Below are 24495 nucleotides of genomic sequence, written 5' to 3'. Positions count from 1 at the left end.
TAATGCTGAGAGAGTTCTGTACATTCACACAGGAGAGCAAATATATAACCTAATGCAATGACATTAGTTTTATGTTTTATACAAAATGCTTTGAATACAGAAATATGAAATAGAATTACAAGATTAAACGAATATTAAATATTGCCAGTAGGTGGCAGCAAGTCACTGTTAATGAATGAGTCATTTTGTTCAGTTGATTCGCTCGAACCGATGATTCATTCAATAATACAAAGGCTGTATGGCTGGTGAGTCACTCAACCGATTTGTTCAAAGACTCGGATTCATTCACGAATTAACTAGCTTACTCTGTGCGCCTTATGTTGCGAGTCGCACAATGATCTGGTTTGCTTTAGAAATTTAGCTGGCAGAAAAAAATAAAGCATTGTTTTTATTGGACTGCTGATCACTTCACTGCAACATTCTCTCTTTTATTAGTCTGGCTGTTTGATGAAAACAAGATTAAATGTAGTTGCACTAAACTCTGTTAATAATCTGTACAAGGATATATTCTGTTGCGCAATGCGCGGAGAACTGAAGGCGCGGCTTGATCTTTGGTTGACCAATCAGCGGAAAGGGGCGTTTTGTTCCCGCCCATGTTGAGATCGAATATTCAAGCTGTTTATCCATTTATTTATTATTTTTTTTCCATTTGGCGGATTAGAACAGAGTGTGATTAAAACAAAAATAAAAATATGAGGGGGAAAAACGACTCAAGGTTTGTTTATTTATTCTCATAGGGAGGGTTGAATATATGATAAAGGAATGCTTTCTTAGTTTTTCCGTTTGGAAGACAAAAAGGAAAAAACAAATTATCTGAAGGTACACGGACCGCCAAGTAAGCACGTTTCGCAAAATTCTATTGCTTCAGTTGTAGCACGATCCCTCTCCATGATTGCAAAGTTGTAAATGCGGTAAATATAGGCAGGTTACTTCCGTGTACACACAAATGACTTCCTTTTACAATGAAATGACTTCCTTTTACACTGAAATGACTTCCTTTTACACTGAAATGACTTCCGTTTGCACTGAAAAGTTCACGCACAACCACATATGAAATCACTCGCACATCCACATATGAAATCACTCGCATATACATATATACACAACTTAAGCATGCATCCACGTTTAATTTTGTATGTATGCGCGTTTTATGGATGTGTATGCGCGCATCGAGTTTATATGTATGTGTGAGTGTTTATAGGTGTATATGCATGAAAGTTTATATGTATATGCATGAAAGTTTATATGTATATGCGAGTATTTATAGGTGTATATGCATGAAAGTTTATATGTATATGCGAGTATTTATAGGTGTATATGCATGAAAGTTTATATGTATATGCGAGTATTTATAGGTGTATATGCATGAAAGTTTATATGTATATGCGAGTATTTATAGGTGTATATGCATGAAAGTTTATATGTATATGCGAGTGTTTATAGGTGTATATGCATGGAAGTTTATATGTATATGCGAGTATTTATAGGTCTATGCGTGCGTCAAGTTTATATGTATATGCAAGTTATTCACAAGTGTGTATGCATTCATTATTAACATTATATGTATTGGTATGGATTTCATATTAGTGTGCACGTGTATTTCATATATGTATTTTGAACATCCAATAGTATACATGTATATACGAGTAATGTATAGGTGTATATGCACGTGTGTTATGTATGTATTGATAAGCGAAGTTTGATTTAAATCCTACGTGGCGCCTCATATTTGTGGGATTAATTTTTACCAAGTAGTTTTATAAACACTTACCTAAAGGATTATTAGGAACACCTGTTCAGTTTCTTGTTAATGCAATTACTGTATCTAATCAACCAATCACATGGCATTTGCTTCAATGCATTTACTGTAGGGGTGTGGTCTTGTTCAAGGCACTCTCTGAACTCCAAACTGAATGTCAGAATTTTGAGCGTGGCATGGTTGTTGGTGCCAGACGGGCCAGTCTGAGTATTTCACAATCTGCTAAATTACTGGGATTTTCACGCACAACCATTTCTAGGGTTTCCTAGAAAACATAACATCCAGTATGCAGCAGTCCTGTGGTGGAAAATGCCTTGTTGATGCTAAAGTGGGTACCACTGGGTACCACTCATCTCCACTACAAATAGGAAAAAGAGGCTTCAATTTGCACAAGCTCACCAAAATTGGACAGTTGAAGACTGGAAAAATGTTGACGGTCTGATGAGTCTCGATTTCTGTTGAGACATTCAGATGGTAGAGTCAAAATTTGCCGTAATGTTCTCATTAACAGAATGAGAACATGGATCCATCATGCCTTGTTACCACTGTGTAGGCTCGTGGTGGTGGTGGTGTAATGGTGTGGGGGATGTTTTCTTGGCACACTTTAGGCCCCTTCATTCCAATTGGGCATCATTTAAATGCCACGGCCTACCTGAGCATTGTTTCTGACCATGTCCATCCTTTTATGACCACCATGTACCCATCCTCTAAAGGCTACTTCCAGCAGGATAATGCACCATGTCACAAAGCTTGAATCATTTCAAATTGGTTTCTTGAACATGACAATGAGTTCACTGTACTAAAAGGGCCCCCACAGTCACCAGATCTCAACCCAATAGAGCATCTTTGGGATGTGGTGGAACGGGAGCTTCGTGCCCTGGATCTGCATCCCACAAATCTCCATCAACTGCAAGATGCTATCCTATCAATAGATCCCCAACCTGTCGTTTGCACTTCCTGGTGTCTATAAAAGCTTCTCTTTGACTAACAAGGATGTTTTCAGCTCTGAAACTTACAGGATATTCTTATATTACCATGAACTTTTATATATCAAAAGCTCAAGGGAGAGTTGATTTCTCATATCATTACCCCTTTAATTTAAAGGAATAGTTCACTCAAAAATGAAAATTTGATGTTTATCTGCTTACCCCGAGGGCATCCAAGATGTAGGTTTGTTTGTTTCTTTAATAGAACACAAATGAAGATTTTTAACTCAACCGTTGCTCGTATAATGCATGTCAATGTGGTGTTTTCTAGAGCCACTATGAGAGTAAAGAACACACAGACATACAAATCCATATTAAACCCTGTGGCTTGTGATGATACATTGATGTCTTAACACACGAAACAATTGGTTTCTACGAGAAACCCAACAGTATTTATGTTATTTTTTTGCCTCATATCAAACGAATCTCATCTAGTATTCCCAACGCCATTACTTCCACCGAATGTACTATGATCGTGCCGGGTTTTGACCTTCTGCGGCAGAAGTAATGGCGTTGGGAATACTAGTTGAGATTCGCCTGCTATGAGGTCAAAAAATAACATAAATACTGTTCGGCTCTCGCAGAAACCGATCGTTTCATGTTCTAAGACAAAATCATCTGCCTCGACGCTTCTTTTATTCCATTTAACTACACACGGATGTTGCAGAAAGACATTTTTTGTGTAAGGGCTGTGAGTGACTGTAAATATAAGTGTTGATTTTAATAAAGACGCGGAACTCTATTTCTCTGTAAAACGCAATAAATGCGTGGCGTTCTTAACTTTAGTTTTCAGCTCATGTTGACCTCAAAGACCGTAATGCGAGAGAGCGTCATCAGCACTGGTAGTATCATTTAGTCTGGCTATTTTTAAATGAACTGTATGTAAAAAATGTATCGTGATTAATCAAAAAATGGCCCTGATATGTCAATAGACATTAAGAAATCATGTTAATTTAAAATACTTATATCACTGACAACAATAGGATATTGTAATTTAAAAGTTGTTGCAGCCCTCAACTGAGGTTGATGTTGACATGTTGTATTTTGGCCTGAAGCTCCACCCTTTCACCAATCTACCAATCTACCAATGAGACCACTAGGTAGACCACTATCTACCAATCACAAAGTCCAATATCCTTCCTGTCCAATATTTTTAGCTTCTTACAAAAGCCACAAAGCCTCCAAAAGACAGTATGTATGCTTATGTCATGCCTGAGCTGAAACATTACGGTTATGAAAAGAATCGATAGCTGGAGCCCTAGTTTATATGTGTTTTTTACTCTCATAGTGGCTCTCATAGAAAAAAAAAACATTGACATGCATTATACGACCAACGGTTGGATTTAAAAATCTTCATTTGTGTTCTACTAAAGAAACAAACACACCTACATCTTGGATGCCTTGGAGGTAAGCAGAAATATATCAAATTTTCATTTCTGGGTGAACTATCCCTTTAATATTAGATAAACTGAAAATATAATACTACATTATTTAATCAATGCAGTACATTTATTTACATTGACCTTAATGTAGGTCATTAATGCCACTACCAGATCAAAATATAATAACATAGGCTTCTAGGTATGCCATAATGTAGTCCTTTGCATTACCCAAGTTGGTTTTTGTTTTGATAAATGCATTATCTCAGTGACTCTCAAGCCTTGGCTCAATTTCTGTTGCTCTGCATTGGTCTAAATCCTGAGCAAGGCCTCTGTCTCTAACAACACGTGTTGATAATCTCTCTGCCTGACTTCTAATCTAATCAGGCTAACCATATAGGCACACTAGCACTGCTGACAGTTAACCTGCATTCATTTTTTTTTTCCACAACATGTTGGTGTGCTTTTTATTCTGATTGATTATATATTACTCCAAGCTACTGAATACATTTATACTTGCATGGTACTAAAATAGTAACGAAACATGTTTTATATTTTACACAGAATTAATAGACCAAGGCCAGATGACGCGGGCGAGTATATGTGCGTTTACACATTTGACTCGGCCCCCCCGGCTAATGCCACCATTGAGGTAAAAGGTAAGATTCCCTTCAAATTTCTCAAAATGTAAATCATATAGAAATCGAATGGTCAGCTCAGTGGTTTCTTTCCAGTATCACAGCAAGACTGATTTGCAGATGGTTTGTCAACATTTTGAAGCTGTCTGTGAGGTCAGTGTGTCTTTCCATCTCCTCCACACAACACATGCTGAGTCAGACTCAGAGCGAAGCTTGGACACTAGCAAAGGCCATGACAGCACGGTTGTGAGCTTGGTTTGTTAGTTGAGTGGGTAAAAACATCCAGGGTTTGTTCACTACGCAGAGGACTGTGAATACATTTTTTGCCATCTTAATCATTAGTATTATTTGATTATATAACTAGCAAAATCTGAATAGTAACGATTGTTATTATTACTATTCAGATATTGCTAATTATATAATAATATACTAATAATAGTAACTCAATTATAATAATAGTTGCACAATTCATAATTAGTCATTCATTTGCAATATTTGGTTAATAAAAAAACATTTTTTATTGTTTTGTTTTATGGTTTTAGTGTTATTATTATGAGCAGTAAGATGAAGTGCATTTAGTGGATCATCTCTTAACAACACTGCAAAAAATGCTTTTCTTACTATGTCTTGTATTTTTTGTCTTGTTTCTGGTCCAAACATCTATAAATTCTTAAAATAAAAAGTATTTACTAGACAAGCAAACGTAATTGTCTTAAAAAATTCTTACTCTAAAAGTAAAAATAGCTAAAAATTAAGAGTTTTTACTTAAAATAAGCAAATAATCTGCCAATGGGGTACGCAAAATAATCTTAATTTAAACAGAAAACGTCTCAGGTTACGTATGCAACCATGGTTCCCTGAGAGGGAACGAGACGCTGCGTCGAAACGCTACAGGAACGCCTCTGCGTGATTGCGTCATGAAGCATTAGTGAAATCTGTCCAATAGCGTGGAGATACGTCATTGGCGGGTGACGTCATCGACCAGGAAGCTATAAAGCACACCCGGACCAAACAGTCGTCAGCTTCTGAAAAATTCGTCGGTCACAGGCATGCTGGGTGTATGGCATCGCGACGCAGCGTCTCGTTCCCTCTCAGGGAACCATGGTTACATATGTAACCTGAGACGTTCCCTTTATCGAGGGAACTCGAGTTGCGTCGAAACGCTACGGGAATGAAATGCCCACGTCGCCATAGTCCCAAGTGTCTGTCTATGTGAAATGCTCAACCCACAAACACCCGGGAACCTGGGGTAGAGGCTACATCTAGGTTGTAAAACCTCACAAAAGTGTGCGGAGAGGACCACCCTGCCGCATCACACACCTCTTGAAGAGAAACTCCTGATACTAGAGCCATAGAGGCCGCCATACTCCTGGTTGAGTGGGCTCGGACTTTCAAAGGTTAAGGATGTCCAGCCGACTCATGCTAATGAAATAGCCTCAACTATCCATTTGCTCAACGTCTGCTTAGATGCTGGTTTTCCCTTACTCGGGGACCCAAAACACACAAACAATTGATCCGATTTTCGCCACAGGGCAGCTCTGTGGACATAGGCATCTAAAGCCCTCACCGGGCACAGCAGATTTAACCTCTCCTGGTCTTGGTCTTGGAATTTTCTAAGGCCTCAAGTCAGCAATGGGTGTAAACCGTAATGTCAGCCAGCCCAGTTCTCCTTGTGATCATGTGTTTAATAATGGCCTTTAAAGCTAGCAGGCGGTTTGGTTTGTGTGTTAGAGATCACCAGCCGGTAAAGTGCCATGCGGTTTAAGCGTGTTCTGGTCACCTCTTTCTGGTTATCCTGCGGTCAGCTCACAGGCACCAGATGGTGGCCTGCATGTCTGAGGGGGTGGGGATGTAAATCTGTCTCTCTTTCTCTGTGTCTCTTATCTGAGGTATTTGGTGTCATTTAGACTGAATTAAGCTTTAAACTCTCCTGTCATGATTCGTCATTTGACTTTTGAATCACAAAATGTGGAAATGATTTACATGTAGATGTTTTGGGTATTTGTGGGAGTACTTGGCATATCATAAACAATACTGCCTTCTTTTGATGCGAATGCTTCAATACTCTGTTGGTTTCAGTGATTAAACCTTTGAGATTGTGAATCATCTCATTATGGCCTCATATATTCAGTGTATGCATTTTTACATAGTGCATAAAAGTGTCCTTTGAGATATTATATCATTAGATGTAATATGTCAGTGACTAGCAAAAGTGTGCGCTCAGTGAGATTTTCTTAATGTTTTTGACATTCTGCTCACCAAGGCTGCATTTATTTGATCAAAAATACAGTTAAACAGTCATATTACATATATTACCATTTCAAATAATGGTTTTCTATTTTAATATATTTTAAGCTGAATTTTCTGCATCATTACTCCAGTCTTCAGTATCACATGATCCTTCAGAAATCATTCTAATATGCTGATTTGTTGCTCAAGGAACATTTATTATTGTGAGCTGCTTAATATTTTTGTGAAAACTGTTTTTGTAGGATTTTGATGAATTTTTTTAAACAATATAGTATAGAATTTTTGTCTGATAGTTGTTTATTTTTGCCCACAACAGCATAGTTTTTGGAATAATATCGGTGCATCTCTATAGACTTATTCGATTGCCTTTGTGCCGCTTAAATAAATCAATGAGATCTTGAACCAGTTCTTGAACCAGCTCGACTGGTAAAGCGTGGTGCTTGTAATAGCAAACTCACATGGATGATTCCTGAAGAACTGAATCAGCTTGAATTGCAACCAAACCCTAATGCCTAACCTAACAGTCTACTTATACTCTAATGAGAGTTAGTTGACATGCATTTGCAAAATTACTTACAGCTAGTAGAATGTTTAAAATGGACCTCTGAGATAAAGTGTAATCAAATAAATAATTGTGAATGAGAAAACCATTTTGGTCCAAATCAGCTTGTGTGGCAGCACATCAAATTGTTGTGGAGAATTCTTGATTGATTCACATTTGTTTGGGCAATCCGTGCATATTTTCTGATCCACCACTAGCTTTTAAGCCAGGGGTTTCAAATCCTGTTCCTGGAGGGCCACTGTCCTGTAGAGTTTAGCTTCAACTAGGGCTGGACGATATGGCCAAAATTCATATCACGATATTTTTCTTAATTTCGGTCGATACGATATAATTCCGATATCGATATGAACTATATAAAAGCTTTAGAAAAAACTACTAAGAACTGCCACAAAGGATGTCTGTACCTAAACTTCTGAAAAATGTATTGGCCAAGTCTATGAATAGTCCTCCTATAAAATATAATATTTTAGAAATAAAACCAGTACAAATAAATTAATGTTCACCTTTTATTTGTATTTAGCCTTTATATGAAAAAGAAATGTGAAATCAACATCAAATAAACATAAGACTCTCACTTTATTAATATTAATATCTTTAAGTTTAAACTATAACATAGGCTGATTATATTATTCTTAATATAGATTAAACAAAAGTGCTTCAGCCAGGATTCAGCCTGACTCTTCTAGAATATTCTAGCGGATGGATCTGCTTCAGATGGTGGATCTGCTTCACAGCGTACAGCGCTCCTATGCAGCAGACGCAGTTTATTGAGCATTTTCTTTTAAGTTTTAAATTTCAGTGAAGAACAATTCATAGCGCTCTATTTTCCATTTATGCAAAATTATAGCATATATTTAATGCTGCAGTTATTTAATTAAAAATGCAGTAAACAACGTAATACAGTGAAATATTATTCTGATCTACATCATCTGTTCACTACGTGAATGTGTTCACTACGTAGTGTCATTTATTTCTGTGATCAAAGCTGAATTTATCATCATTACTCCAGTCTTCAGTGTCACTCATCATTCTCATATTAGGATTTGATGCTCAACAAACATTTATGATTATTATCAGTGTTGAAAACAGTTTTGTTGCTCATGATGCTCCTTCATTGCTTTCATATATTGTCGCAATCGTCTGACTGTCTATCGTCACCTTTCAGCTCATAACGATTTGTATGTATATGTAACGTCCTTCAGCTGTAGCTCCAGCGTGACAGTAACGTTAGTTCTGCGAATCCGCTTTTGGACTTTCTGTGAGAGAGCGTCCTCCTCATATTTAGATACGAATAAAATGACAGGTCATGCATAGATTATTTTTTGTCTCTGAAATTAAATCTTGATGTATTCACGTTGGTTTCTATGTATACACTTGCCCGTGACCTCAAGAAGCGCGCAATCAACCGAGGTTAGAGAAAGCGGTCTATAGCGTCCCTGTTAACTTGCCCGCCCTCGCTCCAGGTAATGCCGTTTGGAATCCCGCTCGGAGCGGGTCGACTAGGACCGGTGAGACCCAGTAAAAGTGCGGGGGACACGCCGAACCACTTCCACCCCACTGAATTAACGTTAGTCTCTTCTCTTATCAACTATTTCTTTCTCCTTACTTGTGGAAGTTCGTTCAGTCACATTTGTGTTGCGGTCAGGGAAACTCTTTAAAACTTGCCGCGTTGGATCTATCAGCCTATTACTGCTGAGCACTGACTGCGTTTCTGTGTGGTGTACGTCATCGCGCAAGTAGCCAATCATGTTCTGCTCTTTCTGACGGCTGCGCCCTGAACGTCAGTCAGTGAGGAATGCTGTAATAAATTTATCGAAATATCGGAAATGTGTTTAAAAATCATATCACCGTTATTGAAAAAATTTATATCGCGATATATATTGATATTGAATTATTGTCCAGCCCTAGCTTCAACATGCCTGGAAGTTTCTCGTATGCCTAGTAAGACTGATTAGCTGGTTCAGATTTTAAAGTATTATGCTATTTAAAAGTTACGTAAATTTGTTTCATTTTCTCTTAATATTCATCGCACATCACCAAAATATTCAGTGATTCTCAAATGACTCGATGGATGAATAACTCTCTCTAAATCCCTCCTTTCCGCAAGCCTACTCTGCTCTGATTGACCAGACAGCCCAGTCTGTTGTGATTGGTCTACCGCGGAGTGTGTGTTTTGGAAATAAACGGCATTACAATAACTGAACTCCAGCTCTGTTCCGGAGGCTTCCTGTTCCTATAACTCAGCGATAGTACACACCGTAAAGCAATGATGATGTAGATTTTACACCAATCCTAGCATGAGTCTGAAAATCGTTTGAAAATTATTTGTTTAACTGACTAGGAGTCGACTTTTACATATGAGAGACAATAACTTTATATATCCTGCACTTTCAGATTTAAAACTTTGCATGATGTTTTCATTCACTCCGAACTATGTCACACACTTCATGAAATGTAATGAAAAAAATCCATAATAGGGGATTTTTAACTGGGGTTGGAGCTGAACTCAGCAGGACATTGGCTATCAGGGAGGAGGATTGGACTCCCGTCGCCCAAAATGACATTGCAAATGGCATAAGAAAAAACATCTAATAGGGATTGAAGATCACAATGCTTAATAAGGTTTCTGCATTGAAATCTGTTCTGACACTGAAGGACTCACTGTCCTTCTGCTCTCCTCTCATAGCTGCACCAGACATCACGGGACACAAGCGCAGTGAGAATAAGAATGAGGGTGAGACAGCCGTCCTCTACTGCAAATCCGTGGGTTATCCTTATCCCCTGTGGACCTGGCGTAAACTTGATAACGGCGCCAATATGGTATGGTCATTTTGACATAAGAGTGAATCTAAGATCTAAGCTGTTTGGTAGATTTTAAAAAATGATGTACCCTCATGTCTTTTTCACTGTAAAGCCTAACATAAAATAGTAATCTTGGGGGGAAATCTAATGTTTTGATGCATGTAATTTTTGTTGAGAATCCTATTTGATGCATCAGGCTTTTATGACTCATATAGTAATATATAGTGAGAACATGGAGCTCATACTTGAAGAGGAACAAACATCAGTTTTATTGAGACACCCAAACTGAGCAAAATAATTTTGATGGCCTATCAGTAAGATGAAATTCTGATGTAATGTAAATAAATGAGGTCTTTATAACAGTATAGCAAAATAATATCAGATGTCACTCTATATCTATGTCTTGGTAAGATATTTAATTGCTTAGTTTTATAATCAAAGCTCTGTAGTTTGTATTGTGAAGGCAAATGCAATATAATGATTTAATTTTTATTTTACAAATAAATGAAGCCTGATGTAACATAATTCATACTCACATTTAAATGATTTTTCTAAAAACAAATAAAATATGAAGTAAACATAAGTTGCTTCGTTCCAGTGTTCATCTTGTAATATTACTAACAATATGAAAGTTATTCTTGTTAATAAAAATCTCTAAAGATGCATTTAGAGGTGGGATGTATTTTCTGTTACTTTAGCTATCTTTAAAAATGTATTATATAATTAAAAGTATTTTTTAAATTAGAAATACTATTTGAGCATCAGTGGCTTTCCTTCCCCCTCATCTGTCATTGTTTTTCTTCCCACTCCTTCAATCTCTCAGGAAATCGACAACTCCTCTCGCCGCTTCTTCATCAGCAGCAACGATAGCTACACCCAGCTGTCCATCATCAACCTAGACCTTACGACCGACCCCGGAGAGTACGAGTGCAATGCCACCAACGCCATTGGCACCACCTCCATGACATCAGTCCTGCGGGTCAGGAGCTACCTGGCTCCCCTTTGGCCCCTCCTGGGCGTCCTGGCAGAGATCATCATCCTGGTGCTGATCATCGTCATCTATGAGAAGCGCAAGAAGCCTGATGATTTGTCTGATGGTGAGTTCAAAAGGGTGGGTTACTGTCTCAATATGAACTTCTGATGTTAGGCTGATTTTTATTTTACAAATGTTGATAAGAAATTGAATTAGAAGAGATTTAAAGGGTCATTAATTACTTACCCTCATGTCGTACGACACCCGTAGATCTCCATTCATCTTCAGAACACAAGTTATATTTAACACAAGATATTTGTGTTGAAATCCGATGGCTCAGACAGGCCTTCATTGACACCAATGTCATTTCCTCTCTCAAGACCCATAAAAGACACTAAAGACGTCGTTACAAAGCCCATCTCACTACAGTGGTTATACAATCATTTTATGAATTGACGAGAATAGTTTTTGTGCCCAAAAATTATTGACACACTTAAGATATTCAGAAATGTACAGTGCCTTGCGAAAGTATTCGGCCCCCTTGAACTTTGCGACCTTTTTCCACATTTCAGGCTTCAAACATAAAGATATAAAACTGTAATTTTTTGTGAACAATCAACAACAATTGGGACACAATCATGAAGTGGAACGAAATGTATTGAATTTTTCTAACTTTTTTAACAAATCAAAAACTGAAGATTTTGCTGCGATTACAGCTGTAAGTCGCTTGGGGTATGTCTCTATCAGTTTTGCACATCGAGAGACTGACATTTTTGCCCATTCCTCCTTGCAGAACAGCTCGAGCTCAGTAGGGTTGGATGGAGAGCGTTTGTGAACAGCAGTTTTCAGTTCTTTCCACAGATTCTCGATTGGATTCAGGTCTGGACTTTGACTTGGCCATTCTAACAGCTGGATATGTTTATTTTAGAACCACTCCATTGTAGATTTTGCTTTATGTTTTGGATCATTGTCTTATTGGAAGACAAATCTCCATCCCAGTCTCAGGTCTTTTACCATCTCCATCAGGTTTTCTTCCAGAATAGTCCTGTATTTGGCTCCATCTATCTTCCCATCAATTTTAACCGTCTTCCCTGTCCCTGCTGAAGAAAAGCAGGCCCAAACCATGATGCTGCCGCCACCATGTTTGACAGTGGGGATGGTGTGTTCAGGGTGATGAGCTGTGTTGCTTTTACGCCAAACATAACGTTTTGCTTTGTTGCCAAAAAGTTCAATTTTGGTTTCATCTGACTAGAGCACCTTCTTCCACATGTTTGGTGTGTCTCCCAGGTGGTTTGTGGCAAACTTTAAACTACACTTGTTATGGATATCTTTAAGAAATGGCTTTCTTCTTGCCACTCTTCCAGAAAGGCCAGATTTGTGCAGTATACGACTGATTGTTATCCTATGGACAGAGTCTCCCACCTCAGCTGTAGATCTCTGCAGTTCATCCCGAGTGATCATGGGCCTCTTGGCTGCATCTCTGATCAGTCTTCTCCTTGTATGAGCTGAAAGTTTAGAGGGACGGCCAGGTCTTGGTAGATTTGCAGTGGTCTGATACTCCTTTCATATCAATATTATCGCTTGCACAGTGCTCCTTGGGATGTTTAAAGCTTGGGAAATCTTTTTGTATCCAAATCCGGCTTTAAACTTCTCCACAACAGTATGTCAGACCTGCCTTGTGTGTTCCTTATTCTTCATGATGCTCTCTGCGCTTTAAACGGACCTCTGAGACTATCACAGTGCAGGTGCATTTATACGGAGACTTGATTACACACAGAGGTGGATTCTATTTATCATCATTAGTCATTTAGGTCAACATTGGATCATTCAGAGATCCTCACTGAACTTCTGGAGAGAGTTTGCTGCACTGAAAGTAAAGGGGCCGAATAATTTGCACGCCCAATTTTTCAGTTCTTGATTTGTTAAAAAAGTTTGAAATATCCAATAAATTTCATTCCACTTCATGATTGTGTCCCATTTGTTGTTGATTCTTCACAAAAAAAATACAGTTTTATATCTTTATGTTTGAAGCCTGAAATGTGGCAAAATATTGCAAAGTTCAAGGGGGCTGAATACTTTCGCAAGGCACTGTAAGAATGTCAAATAAACAAAATGTCAACTCAAGATATGTTGTTCAAAATTTAGACAAAAAATATTCTGAAATGTTCTATCCACAAAAATGACTTATAAAGACAGAGTATAATTTTTTTTGCAGATGTGGTTTGGTATTTTATATCTAATCCAGTGACATTTCACTATTTTTAAGTGTGAATTAAGTGTTCAAATAATATTTGAAGCCACTGTATACAATACAAACAGGAAAAGAATGAAGAGTATGTACACTATATTGCCAAAAGTATATGCCCTCTCCCAAATGGCACACTTTTGGTCTTGTGGATGTACAATGGCCGCTGTGTGCACGTGTCCGTTAAGTCCACGAGACCGCAGCGTGTCCCATTTTAAATTTTAGGTCTCAGAAGTGCTCGCGAGCGCCCCCTTTGAGGTGGATATGGTGGATATGGTGCGGGTTACACAGAGGACTTCTACCCGGCAGTCAAAGAGGCATTGCTTCGTGAAAATGCGGACTCAGAGGAAGACCGTAAGGGTTTAGGGTGCTATTTGGGACAGGGCCATAAGGACACCCCCACCAGATCATTGAATTCAGGTGTTCCAATCAAGTCCATGGCCAAAGGTGTATAAAATCAAGCACCTAGGCATGCAGACACTTCTACAAACATTTGTGAAAGAATGCATCACTTTCAGGAGCTCAGTGAATTCAAGCGCAGTACAGTGAGAGGTTGCCACCTGTACAATAAGTACATTCGTGAAATTTCCTCACCTCTAAATATTTCACAAGGTCAACTGTTAGTGGTATCATAACAAAGTGGAAAGCAATTGGGAACAACAGCAACTCAGCCACTAAGTGGTAGACCTCGTAAAATCTCAGAGCGGGGTCAGCGCATGCTGAGGTGCACAGTGCGCAGATGTCACCAACTTTCTGCAGAGTCAATAGCTACACACCTCCAAAGTTTGTGTGGCCTTCAGATTAGCTCAAGATCAGTGTGTAGAGAGCTTCATGGAATGGGTTTCCATGGCCGAGCAGCTGTATCCAAGTCTTACATCACCAAGTGCAATGCAAAGTGTCAGATGCCGTGGAGACGTGTTCTCTGGAGTGACGAATCACGCATCTCTGTCTGCCAATCTGAAGGATGAGTCTGGGATTGGCAGTTGCCAGGAGAACGGTACTTGCCTGACTGCATTGTGGTAAGTGTAAAGTTTGGTTTCTCCCAACTTCGTGGAAACAGTTCAGGCATGGCCCCTTCCTGTTCCAACATGACTGCACACTAGGGGCCTGTTCTTCGTACGTCGCTAACTCAGTTAGCTGGATTTGATTGTTGACGATTTGGCTTGATCTCGGATTGTTTGGTTCTTCGAAGCTCATCATGGACTTGCTGTCATAGCAACAGGTCCGTTAGCTTAAACCTGCTCTGGAGCAGCTTATTTCATGTAAACAGGATTAGATTGCATCTTGAGGTGATACTTAAAACCTGTCCCAGCCACTGCTACTTTATTACAAGAGTTCATTGAACCAGGGGCAATACAAATTTTAAATAATAATAAATATAAAAGTTTATTTGAAAATAATATTTTAATGTTGTGTAAAATTTGTGTTTAATACTATAGACACAGTCACTTGATTCAGAAATGCATTTTTGAATTGTGATGGAATGATTACTTTATAATTCTATTGGAGGTTTACACACATTGTGCAGATAATCTTTGTTTTTTGTTTTTGTTTTTATTGTCAGAAAAAAAATTAAAATACAGCAAAGAAAATATATTTATACACATATACAACAAAATAAAATAAAAAATAAATTAAAAAAGAACAATGAAACAAAATTATTTTTTAAAAATTTTTTTATTCATAATATTCTTTAAGCTGGTGCAATAGTCCTTAGTCTCCTGAAGAAAATGAATAAAATGTGGCTTGGATCCTGACCATTTCTTCTTGTGTATATGACATTTTCCCAAAATAATAAAAAGTTGTACAATAAAGGTGAAATTATTATTATCATTGGAATAATATATACATATATCAAAATTATTTAATTTAAATATAACATTTGTTTTCCTTCTAATGAAATTTTCAATGTCCACCCAAATATCTTTGTGTATATACAATCACAAAAGAGATGAATAATAGATTATTTTTCTATTGAACACAAATCACATGAATAATCAATATCTAAATTAATCCTCTCTAATACATTTTTAGCTGGATATATACCATGTATATACCTTTTACTTTATTATTTAATGCTTCACAAATACATCAAGCTTTATTCCAGTTTATATTCCTAAATACACTGTTCCACAATAAACTTTTATGAGAAGCTGTTTCACTGTTTTTTTCTGTTTTTCTGTTTTTTCTGTTATAATATCCCTAATATGTTTATTAGTACAACTGTGTTTCAGAATGTCAATGTCTCCTAAAAACATGCTGTCTTGAACATATACTGCCTCAGAAGAATCACTTCCACACGCTCTTACAAATTGTATAACTTGTTGAGGTGTGTAACTGGAAACCCAAATTTATCCAAAAAATCACAATAAGATAATAAAATACAGTTTGAATGTAAAAGTTGTTTAAATAACACAATGTTGTTTTCATACCAATTATTATAGAAGAGAGATCTATTTTTATATTGAATGCATCTATTATTCCAAATGTGCAGTTAATGCAGTTAAAGCAAAGGGTGAGCCAACTCCATATTAAATTGTTTAAGAATGGAATGTCATTAAAGTCCATGTGCATGTAAAGGCAGACGTCCCAAAACTTTTGGCAATATAGTTTATGTGTGTGTGGGGTCTGGATGGCCTCAGACTGAATTATTAATGGCCAAAGTCAGGATCAGTTAACAACATGGACAAGTTAAAAGTCTTATGATGCAGTGAGAGAAAACTAGGTATAAGAACTGTATAGGATGTGATAAAAACAATTTGTAAAAAAATATTACCTAGAGTAGTGTTTTATACTTACCGTATACTACTGTTATAAAGTTATTTACTTTTGGATTGGTACAATATAGGATATAGGAATAATGGAAACAGTTTATTACAAGGAATTACACTGTAAATACTGTTGATATTGACTAAGAAATATTTCTTTATTATATCAAGTTTAAATAAAGGATGTCACTGAAGATAAACTTATACTACTGTTTAAACGTTTGGGGTCAGTAAGTTTATTATTAGTAGTAGTATCATTGAAAGAAATGAATACTTTAATTCAGCAAAGACACATTAAATAAATAGAAGTGTCAATAAATAATACATTTATAATGTTACAATAGATTTCTGTTTCAAATAAATGCTGTTCTCTTGAACTTTATATTCATCAAAGAATTCTGAAGGGAAATAAATTGTGGAAACCAAAGCAGCACAACTGTTTTCAACATTGATAATACGAAATGTTTCTCGAGCAGCAAAACATCACATTAAAAATGATTTCTGAAGGATCATGTGACACGGAAGACGTTTTAAAATAAAAACAAACTATATTATTTAATACTATTTCACAATATTACTGTTTTCTGTATTTTAGATCAAATAAATGCAGCCTTGGTCAGTATAAGATACTTGCTTCATAAAAATATGGAGACATTTACATCATTTAATGACATCATTCAATGACATCATTTACTAACCCCAAACTATTGAACAGTAGGTAGGCCTAATATTTATTTACGAATTATATTTATTTAAAGTAAGATTAGCATCCATTACATCGTATACAGTTCTTACCTAGTTTTGTCTCATTGCGTCACAAGACCTTTAACGTGAACACTTTGATATCTGATCCTAAACCGGACCCTTACTCAATAATTCAGTCTGAGGCCATCCAGACCAAACATACAGTGAGGAAAATAAGTATTTGAACACCCTGCTATTTTGCAAGTTCTCCCACGTAGAAATCATGCAGGAGTCTGAAATTGTCATCGTAGGTGCTTGTCCAATGTGAGAGACATAATCTGAAAAAAAAAAATCCAGAAATCACAATGTATGATTTTTTAACTATTTATGTGTATGATACAGCTGCAAAGAAGTATTTGAACACCTGAGAAAATCAATGTTAATATTTTGGTACAGTAGCCTTTGTTTGCAGTTACAGAGGTCAAACATTTCCTGTAGTTTTTCACCAGGTTTGCACACACTGCAGGAGGGATTTTGGCCCACTCCTCCACACAGATCTTCTCTAGATCAGTCAGGTTTCTGGCCCGTCGCTGAGAAACATGGAGTTTGAGCTCCCTCCAAATATTCTCTATTGGGTTTAGGTCTGGAGACTGGCTAGGCCACGCCAGAACCTCGATCCATCTTTAATGCGCTAACTGAGGGAAGGAGGTTGTTCCCCAAAATCTCGCAATACATGGCCCCGGTCATCTTCTCCTTAATACAGTGCAGTCACCCTGTCCCATGTGCAGTAAAACACCCCCAAGGCATGATGCTGCCACCCCCATGCTTCACAGTTATAGGGATGGTGTTCTTGGGATGGTACTCATCATTCTTCTTCCTCCAAACACGTTTAGTGGAATTATGACCAAAAAGTTATATTTTGATCTCATCTGACCACATGACTTTCTCCCATGACTCCTCTGGATCATCCAAATGGTCATTGGCAAACTTAAGACGGGCCTGGACATGTGCTGGTTTAAGCAGGGGAACCTTCCGTGCCATGCATGATTTCAAACCATGACGTCTTAGTGTATTACCAACAGTAACCTTGGAAACGATGGTCCCAGCTCTTTTCTGGTCATTGAGCAGCTCCTCCCGTGTAGTTCTGGGCTCAGAGCCCCAGTCCGAGGGAGATTGATTGTACGGGGTGGACAGGTGTCTTTATGCAGCTAACGACTTCAAACAGGTGCATCTAATTTAGGATAATAAATGGAGTGGAGGTGGACATTTTAAAGGCAGACTAACCTTTGAGGATCAGAATTCTAGCTGATATACAGGTGTTTAAATTTTTATTTGCAGCTGTCTCATACAAATAAATTGTTAAAAATCATATATTGTGATTTCTGCATTTTTTATTTTTTATTATGTCACTCACAGTGGACATGCACCTACGATGACAATTTCAGACCCCTTCATGATTTCCAAATGGGAGAACTTGCAAAATAGCAGGGTGTTCAAATATTTATTTTCCTCACTGTACAAAGGCCTGCTCGTCATTCTTTTTCCTTTAGGGCACCTGTGTTAGTCATCTGGACACTAATCGGATATTCAAGAGAAATGTGACTCTGCAGTGTATGGGTAGGTAGTGGGCAGTGAATTATTGATGCGCGTGGATGTGTAAGTCCCACTCCACTTTAGTGCTCTCCTACAATGGAAAACGAGACTGTGTCAATCCAACAGATTGTGCTGTTGCGAGCCAGTAAATTCACTGTTGACGTAACTTTATATAAACCACCAGTTTTTAAGTTTAAAGCCCGCTTAGAGCAAATAACCTTTGGATGAAATTATTTTTACATTTAGTTAGTATCAGTCGATATTTCCAAACAAGCTGACCAGCTAACTTCAGACTGTGAGTGAGTGAGTGACGTTGAGTGGGACGATGTTGCCTGTCCAGCATCCCCACCTAGTGGTTTACCTCGGTATTCATTGCCATCGACAAATAACCCAGAAGCAACCTATTTATGCGTCTTGTTTGATAAAAAATGTGTTCTTATTGTATATTGTTTGTGGATTGTGGCAGATATAAATGTACAAATATAATATAAGATGTATGAATTCAGTTCAAGTTTTATTTGGTTTATCTGCACTGCATAGGTCTTTGTGTTCTAGTCATTTGTGAATCACTGCAGCATTATTTTATCCATTAAATCACCGTTTTGGAGTTTAATGTAAGAGAATGTACCTGTCATTAGGAAATAACAACGTTAACATTTTTTTCTCTCTGAATGGCACAACCTAAAACACTGGTAAGTGAAAGACCTGCATGCAGCTTGATTGAACATATACAAGCATTGCACTTATTCACTTTCACCCTATATGCCTACTTTAGTTTGTGCATATGTCTTGTTTGAATTAGGATAAAATTGTTTTTTATTTTTCCTACATTATTAAAATGCTGTCTGTTGCTGTTTAACCTTCAAATGACCTTCATTTATCTGTATACCCTCTTCACTAGAGTCTCTTCAAATATATTCATGTTGGCATGAGCATGAGATTTGACCCTCTCTTTATTTTCACATTTCATTTTCTTTATATATATATATATATATATATATATATATATATATATATATATATATATATATATATATATATATACATACATACATATACACACACAGTCAAACCCAAATTTACCCAGACACCTTCAACATTTTATTATCAGTCATATCAGTTTCACAGTCCATATAGTTGGTAATACCAATAATACCAATTGACCAAAGAATGCTTCATTTTGTTCAGTTTGTGGTGTAAAAGGCACATTTGCAGTGAAAGAAAAAACACTTGACCAAAACATGGTCAGGTGAAAGTGTCTGAATAATTTCGGTTCCAAATGTTTTATCATTTTTACTTGTAGTCCACAATATAAAGATTTTTTGGGTATATGTCACAGTTTACTTTATTTTGCTGTCCTCACTTACATAAATAAATTATAGTGTCCTGCACCCACTAGTATAAAATTATATCTGGTGTATGAATAATTTTTGGTTTGACTGTATATACAGTATATATATTTTAAATGTATATATATTCTAAAATATTATATTATATAATACAACATCCTATGCAATTTAACATATAATAGATAACATTAAATATGAAGCATGAATGCACCATCAAGTTTTATTAATTTTAGAGCTATTTAAGTGATATAGAAGACGTGGGATATAGGTGCGGTTGCATGGTTGTATTTCTTCTGCTTTTGTATTGTAAGCCATTTAATTACTCACACCATGGCTGAAGGAGCGAAGCTTTGTTCTGTTTTATTCTACTGCGCAACAATAACTCCAATATTGAAAGACAATATGGCCTTGAGTTGTTTATAGCTACTTAGCTACGGCATTTATTCAATAATGTGAATATTGTGCCAGCTGGAAGCATTGCTGCCTCAAAGTAAAACTGTCCCTGTTTTGCTTCCCATTCAGATGACGAACCAGCTGGGCCAATGTGAGTATCAGATTTGCATTTAAATAAGAACTGGAATGATGCAACTGTCCTAGATAAGTGATGTCAGCGGATGTGTAATTTATACCGAGTGTAAAGAGTAAAAAGAAACAGTGAATTAAATGTAATTATATATGGGTACATATTGTATTTTGGATTGTCATATGGCAGTCACACTGACTCGTTTTTATGATCTCCTCTTCAAGGAAAACTAATTCCACCAACAACCACAAAGATAAGAACCTACGTCAGAGAAATACAAATTGATTTGACCATTACAAGGTGAGTATTTAGTTACACTGAGCATATTTATATTAGTTGAACTCTGATATAAACTTAAACGTTATAAACTGTGGTTTTAGTAAAAAAAAAGAAAAAGATAAAAGTTTCATCTTCACACACACACACACACACATACACACACACACACACACACATGCACGCACGTTGGTCTATGTGGTTTACAGGGACTCTCCATAGGCGTAATGGTTTTTATACTGTACAAACCGTATTTTCTATCCCCTTACACTGCCCCTGCCCCTAAACCTACCCATCACAGGAAACATTCTGCATTTTTACATTTTTACAAAAACATTTAGTATGTTTATGAATCCATGTACATGTTATTTTCTTATTTAGTGCTGTCCTGAATATGATATTTTACTTAAAAGATGTTTAAATATAGTCCACAATGCAAAAAAAATAGCTGAATTTATTAAAATGGCCAGTTTATGTACCCTTGAATCTCAATAGTGTGTGTCGTTACCTGGATGATCCACAGCTGTTTTTGTGTTTGTGATAGTTGTTCTTGAGTCTCTTGTTTGTTTGGAGCAGTTAAACTGACTAATGTTCTTCAGAAAAATTTCTCCAGATCCCAACAATTCTTCAGTTTTCCAGCATCTTTTGCATATTTGAACCCTTGAACCCAGCAGTGACTGTATGATTTTGAGATCCATCTTTTCACACTGAGGACAATTGACGGACTCAACCACAACTATTAAAAAAGGTTGAAACATTCACTGATGCTCCAGAAGGAAATATGATGCAAGGGGTGAAAACGTATTGAGTTTAAAGATCAAGGTCAATTGTACTTCATTTGTCTTCAGGGAAACATATAAGTATCTTCTGATGATTTTTGTAGGGCAGTACTAAATGAAAAAATTAGATAGTTAAACAATATAACAAAACTTTTGGACATCTAGATCATGTTTCCTTCTGGGGCATCAGTGAATGATTGAAGCTTTTTTAAAAGTGTCATGAACTGGCTTTTTAAAAATGTGTATACTGTTGTCTGAGGTCAACTAATGACGTTTGTGTGGTTTTTACATTCAAAAACATCATAACTAATATGTAATAGGCTATTTTCTACACTGGTTTTGAGGCTGTGTTCTGAACGCTGGGTTTTGATGGGCGTGCCGCACTGAAGACTTGGAAGTAAACGCCCACGGCTAGGATTGGAGAAGATTTGCATATTTAATGAGCTTCAGCTCCCCTGTCAGTTCAGTTCACGAGAGATGAGTTTTTTTGAAAGTGGCACCCGGAATAAATGTCTTTATCAAACAAACATTTCTCATCCACCCACGATTGATTGGACTATTAATTTTGTATTACATTGCCCGCACGATCGGTCGATATAAGCGCGAACACACACACACACGTGCGCGCGTGCCCTTTAAATGTCAAGTCAAGAAAGAGAGAACACTGCAGAACAAAAAAGGACTATTATGAAATTCATTGGCCTGCCGACGGGGTTCTGTTTTGGTAACCCGTCTGGAAAACACACAGCCCTGGGATTTTAGGTTTTGCGAGCCCCGGCCCATACGAGTCCAGCGTGCTAAAGGTATGTTCTGATTGACACATAACCATAAGCAAAACCATCAACACTATTACATAGTAATCAATACTATTACATAAGAAAACACATTTTACTCACATAAGTGTGTTGCACCATTCCTGTCGGATCCAAATCCAGCATCGACCGGAGATTTGTTTACAAACGATCCCGCAGTGAACTGAAGAGAACATGTCTTCCCCACGTGAGCTGGAACTTCATTAAAAAATAAAGTTCAACCACACAGTCGCTGCATAAGCTTCCTTCAGATCCTAATATTAGGATCCGAAGGAAGCTTACGCAGCGACTGTTCTTCCACAACCAGGAATACCGCAATATCTCACTATCTTCTTCGCAGCTCCATGAGTTGGTGGGCGGGGCTACTGAATTACACGCACTTATTCTGTTGAGGCATGTTTCGTCGCGCGATGATGTAAAGACGCGCACACAATCGTTTTCTAGTCCTGGTTTCTATAAAAGCTTTTCTTTGACTAACAAGGACGTTTTCAGCTCTGAACCTTACAGGATATTTTTATATTACCATGACCTTATATATCAAAAGCTCAAGGGAAAGTTGATTTCTCAATTCATCACCCCTTTAATAGGTGTGTTTGAGCCCCTCAATTGTCCTCAGTGTGAAAAGATGGATCTCAGAATCATACAGTCATTGCTGGAAAGGGTTCAAATAAGCAAAAGATGCTGGAAAACTGAAAAAATTTTGGGACCTGGAGGATTTTTCTAAAGGATGTTGAGCATTTTAACTGCTCCGGACAAACAAGAGACTCAAGAACAACAGGGTCGGTCTTATAAATGCAGCTATTTTGTTGTGTTGAGGACTGTAGATTCTCTGTGTGTGTGTGTGTGTGTGTGTGTGTGTGTGTGTGTGTGTGTGTGTGTGTGTGTGTGTGTGTGTGTGTGTGTGTGTGTGTGTGTGTGTGTGTGTGTGTGGTATATGAACTGAGATATCAACTGATATACAGCATTGCCATGGACGATGACCTACACTGAATCCCGTGACTGACCAATCAGAATCAAGTATTCCAGAATGCCATGCAATGAATGTCAAGGACCTAGACAGACGCAGTAATGCTCATATGTATAAGCATTTGTCAATCAGCATTTGTAACTCTCCCGAAAACCCCACATTATTAACCAGCTTTTGACACTGCTGTTTCTCTTTTACAGATAAAGCGATTCACATCATGACCATATGAACGTTACTCATGAACGGTTCAACGCATTGGTAAACAAATCAAAGGTGGGGGAGTTAAATGGAAGACAGGAATGAATGAGCACCCGGGGCCTGCCTTATAAATCTGGTGTGAGGAGGACGTGTGAACAGAACGGAACCTGATTCTGAACATTTTCTTGCATGATTGTGTTGCGTTTTCTTTAGAATCTCTTTTATTCAAGTCAACTTTTTTCCATGTCAGGCAGAAATACAAAAAATAATAATTGCATGCAAGATATTCTACTGTTTGATACAGGCTTTTTTTCCGGTTTGTGTATTTATGAATGACTTCTGTTCAAGCAAGCCTTTACCTTATCGCAATTATGCCACCATGATTCTGGTATGACAGTTTTTGTACAGATTATCATGTTACTGTATACCATTTGGTATGGTGGCATACCATTCTATCAATCAATTAAGGGCTTTGCAATGTGTCCTGCTATGTTTAATTTGTACATGTATTGTACATTGATGTATGAAATCACTTGAAATATCTATAGATATCTGAATGTTCTTCATACTGATGCACTTATCTCTTCAAATAGTATTCTCGCAAACCAGTGACTTCATTTTATACTTCTTTACCTTATCTGTCTTTAAGTCTACATTGCTGATTGCTTTTTATGCATAGTATACAGCATGGCTTTTATTCTATGCAATATCTATACATACAGTAGAACAAACTTTTTAGCTTTTGGTTGTGTATAATTAAGCTTTAATATTATATGTTGGCAGAGTGCTCTGTTCAGGCCATGAAAAACAATCTGCATTATTTAATACGTCACTGCATGAGCTCCACACATAAAAGGCCTACTAAATCAGAATGTGAAGAGAAATTAATATTATCTTAATTGACTAAGGCAAATACATGTCATTTTTAACAATTAAAATATCCAAAGTCAAA

General features: G+C 37.2%; 1 protein-coding gene across 2 annotated transcripts in view; it reads left to right on the top strand.

Annotated features, from left to right (window-relative positions):
- nptna (neuroplastin a) overlaps positions 1 to 24495 on the top strand; it is a 42346-nt gene extending 17851 nt beyond the window's left edge. The window contains exons 3-8 of one of the 2 annotated variants that reach the window (XM_067437173.1): positions 4689 to 4783; positions 10261 to 10394; positions 11200 to 11473; positions 20523 to 20532; positions 20736 to 20811; positions 23546 to 24495. In XM_067437173.1, coding sequence (XP_067293274.1) covers positions 4689 to 4783; positions 10261 to 10394; positions 11200 to 11473; positions 20523 to 20532; positions 20736 to 20796 — 574 coding nt within the window. In that variant the 3' untranslated portion in view covers positions 20797 to 20811; positions 23546 to 24495. Of the gene's footprint in view, positions 1 to 4688; positions 4784 to 10260; positions 10395 to 11199; positions 11474 to 20510; positions 20533 to 20735; positions 20812 to 23545 lie in introns of both variants that reach the window. The other variant, XM_067437172.1, reaches the window with a different exon arrangement.

The sequence above is a fragment of the Pseudorasbora parva genome, chromosome 25, assembly GCF_024679245.1.
Source record: "Pseudorasbora parva isolate DD20220531a chromosome 25, ASM2467924v1, whole genome shotgun sequence".
Classification (NCBI taxonomy): Eukaryota; Metazoa; Chordata; class Actinopteri; order Cypriniformes; family Gobionidae; genus Pseudorasbora; species Pseudorasbora parva.
Note: the sequence above shows the minus strand (reverse complement) of the source record. Positions and strands in the feature narration are given on the sequence as shown.